General features: G+C 43.2%; 1 protein-coding gene across 2 annotated transcripts; it reads left to right on the top strand.

Annotated features, from left to right (window-relative positions):
• Positions 1-813: 813 nt before the first annotated feature.
• Positions 814-11,759, top strand: KCNV1 (potassium voltage-gated channel modifier subfamily V member 1). Of its 2 annotated transcripts, none has more exons than XM_020876386.2 (4): positions 814-1,175; positions 1,393-2,743; positions 3,636-4,165; positions 7,662-11,759. In XM_020876386.2, exons 2-4 carry the CDS (start codon positions 2,277-2,279, stop codon positions 8,171-8,173), a joined length of 1,509 nt encoding a protein of 502 aa, XP_020732045.2. In that variant the 5' UTR covers positions 814-1,175; positions 1,393-2,276; the 3' UTR covers positions 8,174-11,759. The 2 variants fall into 2 exon arrangements, with proteins under 2 accessions (XP_020732045.2, XP_070333339.1); XM_070477238.1 differs by having other exon boundaries at positions 1,829-2,743.
• Positions 11,760-12,334: the final 575 nt, after the last annotated feature.

The following is a 12,334-nucleotide window of genomic DNA, read 5'->3' on the forward strand; positions in this document are numbered from 1 at the left end:
CAAAAAACTTCACAGTACCTATATACTAAGTCAAGTCCCTAAGTCGTGTCTGACTCTTTGCAACTCCATGGACTATAACCCACCAGGCTTCCCTGTCCATCTGTCTCTATCTCCGCCAGTTTGCTCAAATTCATATCCATAGAGTCAGTGATGCTGTACAACCATCTCATCCTCTGCTGCCCTCTTCTCTTTTGCCCTGGATCCTTCAGAGCGTCAGGGTCTTTTCCAATGAGTGGGCTCTTTGCATCAGGTGGCCAAAGTATTGGAGCTTCAGCATCAGTCCTTTCAATGAATATTCTACTTCACAGTATTGTTATGATGATTATATAAGGTACTGGATGAGTAAGGGGCTTACAAAAATTTCCTGGCCTAAAGTAAGCACCCAGTAAATACTGAGTATTTTTTAATTAAAACTTGAACTTTTACTAAGGAAGGTGTTGAGGCCTTTGCTGGCTAGAGGTCCCACTGCCAGCTAACAAAGCCGTAACTAAACAGCTGTGTTTTAGATCAGTCTATGAAAAAGCCCTTTGTACTGCATCAACCTGCCTGCTTATCTCCTTATATATACTTTGAAAACTACTTACAAGGGGGAAAAAAAGAGATAAGTATGGTTCACTCATTTTTGCAAAGACTTTTAAAAAAAAAAATGCAAGGTTCCCAGAAGCTTGCTGAAAATAATGGGGAAAACCTTGAACCGTGCCACCCAAAGCAGTTAACATAATTGCCCTAACCCTGAATTTAGCAGGATTAGGCAAGTTACACAGCTGAAAATTTTGTTCTTTAGCATTCCTGAGCGCACAGATTCAGGGAACCGGGAATCTAATATAGGAATCCTTGAAGTGCCTTCAGGATGAATGTAATATTCAGAGTCACCGAGCGCCTCACTTCCTCCTCCGGTCTCAGCTCCCTCCGCTCCCCGCACTCCCCACAGCTGGCGCCGGGAACCGCCGGGGGCTGGGAGGGAACGCGGGCGGGGGCGGCCACCCTCCGCCGCAGCCGCGGGGCCGGAGCCGCGAGGCGCGTGGCGACGAGCGGAGACCAGAGGAACTCGGTGGCGAGCACAGCTCTGCTCCCGGACCTGTCAAGTCAGATTCGTGTAGATCCAGAGGATCAAACCCAGGCTCCGTAACCAGCAGCGAGCTCTGAGCGCAACCCAGATGTGCCCGGAGCAGCAGGTGAGTCACCCTGCCCGCCTCCCCACTCCAGCCCCGTGTCCAACAGGTTGGCCAAGGCGCGACTCCTGGGGGCCCCCGAGGATGCACTCCTAGCCTCACCTGGGCGCGGCGCTAGGCTTCTCCCTTCGCGGAGTCGTCGTGCCTATTTAAACTCCTGCCCCAGCCCACGCCTGTTCTAGTCCTTGTCTTTTTGCCTTCCCTTCTCCTAAAATGACAGCTCCTCTGTGTGCCGAGAAACGCGCCCAGAACACCTCCTCTCCAGGAAACTTGTAGGGACAGACTCGGCTGAACCGAAGGGCGCAAAGTGTCTCAACACGTGATGGGGGCTGACCACGGCGACCCCTGGTTCGCAGTGACTCGCTGAGACTTAATCAAAAGTCAGCGTTAACTGCCCTCATTTCCCTACCAGGAGGTAAAAAATTAGGAGAGGAGGGTGCCAGATTGGATTGAGAGTGAATGCCAGCAAATGATGCGCCTCGCGCGCCCAGGTCACCCTCCCCCACGTGCGCACATCTCCAGCGACCCCTCCCCGGGAAGCCTATGAGGCCGCGCCGCAAAAGAAGAGGGAGGATTATACATTTTGAAATTGGAAAAGACTCAGACCCGGTTACCCCTTTCTTTGCTGCTGAACTTTTCATTTTGGTCCCCTGCAGGCGGGCGTGAGTTTCGCCCACCCCCTTGCTTACATTCCTTCAAGATTCGACAAGCCCTCCTCCACGGTAGACCTCTCTCCTCTTTCCCCTCCCCACCCGCTCCAGCGGCTGCGAGGCCTTCCACTGGAGGTCTCAGTTACAAAGTTGGAGAGCGGGTAGTGAGTCCGAGAAGGACCACGGCGACCAACTGTGTGCCCGGCGGCTGTCCTCTGCTTGGTCCGCACGTGAGCGATTCCCTAGGGCGCCACCCCTCGTCTCCATCCCAGGCACGGATGCGCGACTCCCGCGCACTCGAGGCTCCCTAGCGGCGAAAGGGAGAATCAGCACAGCGGGTGAAGAGAGGAAGGGTTCGCGGGTGGGAGGAACCCCCCTCGGGAGCCCGGGAAATCCCGGCTTGCCAACCCCCTCCCCCCCAACTTCGAGGCGCTCTCCGGCAGCGGCGGCGAGGATGGAGCTGCCTCCCCGGGGCCGGGCGCCGCCGGACTCCTCGCTGGACAGCGCCTCCCTGACCTCGCTGGACTCCAGCGTCTTCTGCAGCGAGGGTGAAGGGGAGCCCCTGGCGCTCGGGGACAGCTTCACCGTCAACGTGGGCGGCAGCCGCTTTGTGCTCTCGCAGCAGGCGCTGTCCTGCTTCCCGCACACGCGCCTGGGCAAGCTGGCCGTGGTGGTGGCCTCGTGCCGGCGCCGCGGGGCCCTGGCCGCCGTGCCCAGCCCCCTGGAGCTCTGTGACGACGCCAATCCCGTGGACAACGAGTACTTCTTCGACCGCAGCTCGCAAGCCTTCCGCTACGTCCTGCACTACTATCGCACCGGCCGCCTGCACGTCATGGAGCAGCTGTGCGCGCTCTCCTTCCTCCAGGAGATCCAGTACTGGGGCATCGACGAGCTCAGCATCGACTCCTGCTGCCGGGACAGGTACCCGCGAGGCGCCGGGGGCGGGGGCGCGGGGAGGTGGGTGCCGGGGCGGCGGAGCGGGCGCCGTGGGGATGGGCCGAGCGGGCGCCGTGGGGACGGGGCGGCCGCGGACAAGATTTGAGACTGCACCCAAGCCTCGCTCGAGCCGGGCCTAAGAATACTACCTGTGGGTCGTTTAGGAGCCAGAAGAAGGCAGGGTGGCAGTGGGGGCCGGAAAGCATCAAAGACAAGTTTTGATGGAACTTTTTGAACCTTCTGCTTTTTCTAGTGAAGGTGTGCTAATTCACTTGTAATCAAGAGCGGTCAGGCCTGCAATAAATGTCTGGTGATTGAAAAGATGAGTCAAAAATTATGCTCCCGAAAATGCACCTAAAGGGACGTAGGTTACAATATAGAGAGTGGTACTTTATCACACTTAGGACGCTTCAGTTTTAAGACTTGGATAAAGAACTGCTTTAAATCCAGAAGACAGAAAGTTGGTTCTTTGTGAATAAGTGTGGGACTTTGGTGATCTATTATTTTGCAATTACTTTGCTATTATTACCATTTCATCATGAATATCTTTCCATTACCCTCATTAAAAAAAAAAAAAACCCTATTGCAAACTTCTGTTCTTGTTACAAGAAAAAAGTAGGTCTTAAAATGCATTAATCTAAAGTAGCTTTGCTATGTATAATTTATTCTGTATAAACTTCTACCACAAAAGCACCATTTTAAAAGCAATAATCTTTCACATTTGAGTCCTGTGAAAAGACGGCCTGGGTGAAATATGGCATGAACTTGATCTGCATGTTACTGAATTAAGAAGCATGATTTCACTGCCGAGTTCAAGTCTCATTTCACTTCAGTATTTTTTAAGTTAGACTAATCACCAGGTTGTCTTCCCTAAAAGATACTTCAGAAGAAAGGAGCTGAGTGAAACGTTAGACTTTAAGAAGGACACAGAAGACCAGGAGAGTCAGCATGAGAGTGAACAGGACTTCTCCCAGGGCCGTTGCCCCACCATCCGCCAGAAGCTCTGGAACATCCTGGAGAAGCCTGGGTCATGCACAGCGGCCCGAATCTTTGGGGTCATCTCCATCATCTTTGTGGCGGTGTCCATCGTCAACATGGCCCTGATGTCAGCAGAGTTAAGCTGGCTGGACCCGCAGCTGCTGGAAATCCTGGAGTATGTGTGCATCAGTTGGTTCACGGGGGAGTTTGTCCTGCGCTTCCTGTGCGTGAGGGACAGGTGCCGCTTCTTGAGGAAAGTGCCGAACATCATAGACCTCCTTGCCATCTTGCCCTTCTACATCACTCTCCTGGTAGAGAGCCTGAGTGGGAGCCAGACTACGCAGGAGCTGGAAAACGTGGGGCGCATCGTCCAGGTTTTGAGGCTGCTCAGGGCTCTGCGCATGCTCAAACTGGGCAGGCATTCCACAGGTATTCAGGTTTCTTGATGCCTTTTCATTCGTTGTTGTTCTTAAGCATTAGGCTTTGACCTTGGTCCAAGGGAAGCGATTCTTGACCGTCAGTTGACACTCAGAATATCATCTATATTTCATCCAATTATGATCTCCAGAAAGGTACTGAAATGCAAAACCTTGAGGTTGTTATCACAGGTAGAGAGGACAACTTGCCTCTCATACACTTTCTCTGCTTAAGACATGTGAGAAACTATTTAACCATATGTTCATTTTAATTTAACCCAGGTGCCCAGAAGATGTACAAAAATTAAAGACACTCTGCTTCTGGAAGGTGCTACATAAAATATGCATAAACAGCACATAAAAAGATATGTACAAATTATATATGATATATAGGAACACAAGCCAGTTTCTTTTCTGTGTCAAAGGAAATGTTTTTCACACAAGTTTGTTGGTAGAAGAGAAAGTCAGTCCTCCAGGACCTTCTCTGGCTATGCAAAAAGAGATGACTGGGCACTGGGGGCCTTCTCATACTTTGGGGGGAAACAATGGAAATGTTTGCTTTAGAAGTAAAAGGGTCTTTGCGACCCTTTGGACTGTAACCCACAAAGCTCCTCTGTCAATGGGATTTCCAAGGCAAGAATGCTGGAGTGGGTTGCCATTTCCTCCTCCAGCAGATCTTCCCATCCAAGGGATGAAACCCACATCTACATCTCAGGCAGAGTCTTCACTGTGAGCCATCCAGGAAGCACTGACAAGAAATCCAAAGACACTAATTAAATGCTCTGTCTAATATCTGAGAATTTTTTTTGTCCTGAATTGGGGAGGCATAAGAGAGACAGTAACAAGAATGCCTTAGCTTTTGTGTGTATCCATAAAGCCTTGAAAATCTTAAGAACATTCCCTCTAGAAAAATCTCTACACAATACAAACACACACAATTGTACATGAAAAATTATAGGCAAATCAGAGGAAATCATGCAAATCCATTAAAGATGATGCTTCCATCCCCAAGGGCAAGGATTCTCAGTGGCTGGCCCTGCCGTCTGTTAGATGTTCTGGAGCACATATGTGTTCCCTTATGTTAGACTTTAATAAAAACAAGAATCCCTTGAAAAGCTTGTTAAAATGCAAATTCTGAGCCCCAACTCCAGAGACTCAGATTTTAGTTTTGGGGGTTGGATCCAGAAGCATACATTTTAATAAGCTAACTTTGATGTAGGTGGTCTTGAGAAACACTGGAGTAGGATGCAACATTAATACAATACATATAAATACAAATAACTGACCGGAGACTCCTATTCCCACTTATTTGCCTAGATGTATGCCTGACTAATCACCTAAAAGGAGTTGATGGTAGAGGTCTTTCCCTATATATCTAGGATAAAATGAACCTCAGATATGTTTTCCCCCCACATCTCTGAGGAAACTAGGACTTCTGATATAATTTTGGTAGTGTATTTTCCTAGCTAGTCATTTTGGTAGTGTATTTTCCTAGCTAGTCTCACATACCAGGGGTTTGATAATGGGGTTTCCAACAACTTTTAGAAGTACCACTCTTTGTTTTCTGACACCCGTAATAGGATGCTTTCTTCTAGTATTTATAAACTCTTCACAGGATTCAATTTAAAAACACCCAGTAAAGACTACATTTTTCCCCAAAAGAAAGGAAAAAGAAAATAATAGTAATTTCCACAATGTCACCTCTTCAAAGGTTTTCTCAGTTCTAAGGCAAGTAGAAGGATTAATAAAATATTAATTTATTGAAAAGATATGAACAGTTGCAATGAATATTTGACAGTTTTATCTTGAGCATTACATTTAGCAAAGTATAAACATAGAGCACGTATTTCTCTAGGTATTAACTATAAATAAATTTGAGAAGTATTATAGGCCTAGTATAAACTAGGCTGTGGACCAGACATCCTAGTTTTAAGTCTTTGGCATGTTACTTTGTACTAGATATGCTACATTTCTGTGCCTTGGTCTACTCACCCATAAAACAGCATAATAAATATAACATCTATCTCATGTTATTTTTTAGGATTATCTGAGTTAATTGATATGACCTGCAGAAATTCAGACCACTTTGTTTCTTTTCAAAATGAATTGCTTAAAACATTGGAATGAAAACAGTCTTTCCAAACACTATGCATTTCTTCATATGTTCTCAATTTCAGAAATCCAATTCAATACAGACACGTCAAGGCCAGTTTTCTAAAAGGTATTCTAAAGATATTGTTTAAAATGACTTTTAAAGTTAAATCTCAAAATTATATTCATTGGTCTTTTAAAATAGCTGGCTAATAATTCAAAAACATCTCAAAATTCTAAGAACAAAATTCAGAATAATCAGAGCAGAAATAGTATTTTAATGTATTTAAAATAGTCTCTAGTGAAAAAAAATTTAAACTTAATTCCAAGAGGTATACTTTGGACTTTTGAGATAATATCATTGTGACATCATGTTAATATGACCTCAAAATGTGGATTAACTTTAATCAGTATCTCTAGTGTTAGGGAAGATGCCTTGCTCAAATAGCGATCCTGTAATGGGCTCCTCTTGCTATAGCTTTGGTATTAAGGACAAAAATTTCAATGGGTGCCACTGAAATGGAGGAGTACTGGAACCCCTCCTGCTGCCCCTTTAAGAATGTCCTCACACGTAGATTTCATGTTCTTATGTGAATTTTGTTCCTGAATCCTAACTTGTTTTTACTGCTTCACTTCATTCTCATCTTTTACTTCTTCTGGCTCTTTCAGATTATGATGCCCCTAATTGTGTTAAACTTTATCAGGAAAGTGAGAAAAACAGACACATAAAATAGAAGGAGACAACATAAAACTGCCTTAGAATAGTGTGCAAGGTGATGCATAGAAATGCAGGCCTGACCAAAATAGCCTTCCTTGTAGAGGCTCTCATTGTATAAAGGACAAAGTGCTATCAAATGTCCCCTGCCTGCCCTTCATCTCATCTCTCATCTTTTTTGTATAAGTAGTAGGTGTCTAATAGCTAGGGGCTTCCCAGGTGGTACTAGTCATAAAGAACCCGCCTGCCACTGCAGGAGACCTAAGAGACGCAGGTTCGATCCCTGGGTTGGGAAGATCCCCTGGAGGAGGGCATGGCAAGAATACCTCCTCCAGTATTTTTGCCTAGAGAATCCCATGGACAGAGGAGCCTGGCGGGCTATAGTCCACAGGGTTGCACAGAGTCGGACGTGACTGAAGCCACTTAGCATGTACACACGCACGTGTGATAGATAGGTGAGTGGATGAATCTAACTATATTTGTTTCTAGCCTTCTCAGTCAGTCCCCATCAACTAGACTAAGAACTTTCTGAAGATTGTAACTTATCACCTCTGTACCCCTACAACTTTGCCCAATGCTAGAACCATAGGAAATGTCAAACAATGCATGTTTTGGAATGAATAGCAGGGAAGGAGAGGGAGAGGAAATGGGCAGAAGAAAGGAGAAGGGGTGCCCGTGACTGACACCAACTGTTCTATTACAGGCTTACGCTCCCTTGGAATGACAATCACCCAGTGTTATGAAGAAGTTGGCCTGCTGCTCCTGTTTCTATCTGTGGGAATCTCTATATTTTCAACTGTGGAATATTTTGCTGAGCAGAGCATCCCCGACACAACCTTCACAAGTGTCCCTTGTGCCTGGTGGTGGGCCACAACGTCCATGACCACCGTGGGATATGGAGACATCAGACCAGACACTACCACGGGCAAGATTGTGGCCTTCATGTGTATCTTATCGGGAATCCTTGTCTTGGCCTTGCCCATTGCTATTATTAACGACCGCTTCTCCGCTTGCTACTTCACCTTGAAGCTCAAGGAAGCAGCTGTGAGACAGCGAGAGGCTCTGAAGAAACTTACCAAGAACATAGCCACTGACTCATATATCAGTGTGAACTTGAGAGATGTCTACGCCCGGAGTATCATGGAGATGCTTCGACTGAAAGGCAGAGAAAGGGCAAGCACCAGGAGCAGTGGAGGGGATGATTTCTGGTTTTGAATTCACTTGCAGTTCACTCACAAAACTTGTGTAAAACCAACTTGATTGATAAAGCCTTGATATGGATGTCTGTACACTGCCGCTGAATCTATTTTGAGTCCTGCCTGTGTTCATTTTAGTTGACTCATTGCTTGGTCCTCTAGAATAGTCCACATCCCCCCAAAACAAGAGCACACTGTTCTGACACACTTGAGTCTCAAAAATAGCCATTTAACACAACCCAAGGCAACAAGGCCAATCGACACATGTTGGAATTGTCAAATATAAAATAATAGTGCAATGCATACAAGAACGTTAAACGTTTTCCTATCACTAATTTTTAGTCTTTTGCACCTCTAATTTTAAAGGATGGACATTAAACGGCATAGCCCAGAGCAAAGATAAGTGAACATTGAAGATCATGGTGGACAATTTTGCTATAAAAAGATACTCTCCAAGTAAGTAAATCACTCCTTTCTTGAACAGTTAAAGCTGCTGAATATAACAATTAGCTTTTCGAGAGAAAATCCTGATTTGATGATCATAGACTGAGTGCCCGTCTTTCCTCTGGTGCAGACATTGGTCCCAAACGGAGTGAGCTCTGTGTTCCATCATTAGTTTTGAAGGTAGAACCCAAACACTACCTAGGCTGTGGGAGAAGAGTGCTAACTAAAGGCTTTGAGAATTGCACTTCCTCATCATTCCCATGGAGTGCATATGTGGAGCATAAAGGCAATATCTCTTTATACTCCATGGAAACTAGATGGTCTTTAAATATCTCATTATTGACTCAGTGTTCAAGTTATGTCTTTAAAATGGTGACTTTGTAAGTAAAGATGAAGTGGTGAGGATCTTAAATGTATATACACTGAAATTATTAAATCATCTTATTTCATAATATGAGAATGTTATGTTGAATGATACCATTGGATGAATTTGACAAGCTTTTAATTGTTAACAAAAAGTATTGTGCATAGCTTTCTGACCATTGGGGTAAATAGCAAATGTTCCAACTTTACATGCATTTTGACAGTATTTCAGGATAAAATAAAATTCCTAGTCAGTTTGTTATATAATTAAAGCCAACAGTTCTAAACCTGGGAATTAGTTTATGATTTCCAATGTTCTTATAAATGAGATTTCAAAAACTAAGGATAATATAGAGTATTATTTTCATACCTGCAATCTCAATGAATATAATAGTGTCCCCAAGGGGACAAAAATTGTTTCTTGGAGGGGGACAAAAAAATCCTACTGTTTTTATTCACACAACACATATATCCATGCAATACACAAAAAAGATTATAGTGTATATCTTTGGTATTAATATTCCATGGGCTGGGAAATTTTTAAAAATGCCTAACAGGTCCTTTCTAGGATTCAGTTATGGTAAGAAATAAACACTGAGAAAGACAAATTTAACATATGTCTGTATAATATGTCATTAAATCTATTTAAGGATGCCTTATTATATTATTAACTACAGAGAGAGAGAAAGAGAGAAAAGACAGGAAAAAGAACAAAAGAAAGTCCAATTAATTGTAAGATACCACTGATTGCAAAATGTATCCAGATTTTGGATATGCAAAAATTTTAAAATACGCATCTTAAAATCAATGAAATATCATATACACTACCTCTAGTTTCTGATATGCATGCTTAAGCTCTAAAAACCTTGTCATTGATGGCATGAATTTTAAATTGTACGCTAAAATACTTTAATCCATTTGGCTTGTTTCCACTTCTCCCAAATATTATGAAATATTTAAGAGATATATGAGTAGTAATAAAATAAATATTTTCCCTCTTACACAATTCCCAGGTGCTAGAGCATACCGCAGGGCCACTTGTCCTAATATAAATGCCATCCACAATCTGAAGAGGAAATAGACACAGAAGCAAACTCATCCTGGCTTATTCTAGAACTCTCCCCAAGAAGAGATCCAGGCTGTGCTCTGTACTTATCATGTATTCTGTCACTGTATTTTCAAGGTACTCCTATTATATAATTACTATTGCTAAACTCTTCTAATTTATAATTTATATATTTATCCATCCAACAAATATTGATTCAGGATCCATTTATGTGCTGGGGCTTGAGATTCTTTGTTAAACCAGATCAAGTCCTATTCTCTTGCATTGAATATTCTATTCAAGACTGTGAGGGGAACACAGATGAAGCGCAAAGCCGAAGCACAAAAAGATGAAGGGACCTACCCAAATTCACACAGCCCATGGAGAGTGCCAGAACCAGGAATGAGTTCCAACCTGCTGGTCCCTGAAAATGGTACTCCTTGAAGGTAGATGACAGATTTCATTATTCCCATATACACTGCGCCCAGGAACACGCTTCAGGGGCAAGTAAGCCAATGTCTTAAGGCTAGAGAGAGTCAATATGCCTTCAGAAAAATATCAGCTTATTCTCAAAGGTGGCATGGTACATCTAAGGAACAGTTGTCACACCATGTAGCCACAATTACACAAGAAAAACATTATCTTTAGAATAATTAATAATTAGAAAATGAAAAAGTGCATTACATGTCTACTTTTCCTACTGCAGAAAATGCTAATATGTTCTCCAGAAATATGGTATGTGAGCTGTATAAATTTTGTTGAGATGTGGACATTTCAAAAGAAATTTTAAAATATTACTGCATAGTCAGTTTTGCTGTTATATAAAATATTGGTGTATCTATTCAATAAATTGTACACATAAGCAAACCAAATTTAAGTAACAAATCAAGAACTGTAATTTTATATTCTAATATTTTTAAAATTTGATATTTGTCAAAAGTCTAAGAATAATTGCTATAGAACAATATTTAATTTGTTTGGACATATAAATAATTTGGCTATAGGCTATTTAAAGAGCACTAGTTAAAAACAGGAGAAGGAGATGGCAACCCACTCCAGTATTCTTGCCTGGAGAATCCCATGGACGGAGGAGCCTGGTAGGCTGCAGTCCATGGGGTCGCTAAGAGTCGGACACGACTGAAGTGACTTTGCAGCAGCAGCAGTTAGAAACATTTGAGTGCATAGAAGTAATGTTTGACTACCTAAAGGAGCAATTTTAATAAATTACTGAGGTATGTATGGTAGAAGTGGCCTCAAGTTCACATTTTACTGGGATTTTTTTTATATATATTAATACAAGGAATAGTTGCATTTATCATTTTAATGCAAATTAGTATAAGGCATAATGTATTAAATGCACAAAGAATTTACCTGAGGTAGAAATCTCAGTGCTGTGTTTCAATGTGCAATTTTTGTTCTCATTAAAATCATTTGACTAGTTCTTGCAGAAAATATACATGTTGGCCCAAGTTATCTGAGTAAAACATTATCACTGAGTAAGCTTACTTACTGCTTTGACAAATATTTCCACTAATACATTCTGTTAACATGAAAAGCCTGCTCTTTTGAAATATGAGCCACTAATATCTCTGCCTTATCGGTCCTTCGGTTCTGTCCAGGATGCTATCCTTTGGCAAATGATATGTCTAGTGCTTCCTTTGGTGATTTTCCTTGGCAAAAGCACCCCCACTCCCAAACCTGTCTCTGAGCCATGCTGATGTATTAATAAAAATGTCACTTAAGGAGAATTTTACTCACAAACCCCAATGGTACTTGCTTATGTCTTTAGGGATGCTGGGTAACCTGGATGCTCACCATCTTCATCCCTTCTCTTGCCTTGTGTTAAAATCACTCCCTTGCTGACCACCTCAACTCCATTGCCCCTGTCTTCCCTCAGTATTCAACTGGTAAAATCCAAACCCTAATTAATTCCAGCCCATTGCCTATTTCTGCTGTCCCTGCAGAGTTGATCATGAAGACAGAAAAAAACCAACGTGTGCTGACTGCTCTCATTTTACATTCATGCCTAAACCCCAAATGGGTTCTTAACACCGCAAGGCAATCATACTGCAATTCCTGAAGCTATTCACTCTCTCTAGATAAATATAAACCTCTCACACCTCCCTTTGATTCCACTTTCACTCAGAAAATAGAATCAGTTAGAAGAGATTTTTCCACAAGGGCCAGCACCCACATTCATCCACCTACCTCCATCTGTGCCTATTCAATCTGCCTTTCCTTCTATTATAAGAGTTGAACTGTCCACCCTTCTCTGAAACTCAGGGACATGGCTTCAGAATGCCTTTCCCCTCTTCCTTCTGTACCATC

The sequence above is a fragment of the Odocoileus virginianus genome, chromosome 15 (genome assembly GCF_023699985.2).
Source record: "Odocoileus virginianus isolate 20LAN1187 ecotype Illinois chromosome 15, Ovbor_1.2, whole genome shotgun sequence".
In the NCBI taxonomy this organism is placed as follows: Eukaryota; Metazoa; Chordata; class Mammalia; order Artiodactyla; family Cervidae; genus Odocoileus; species Odocoileus virginianus.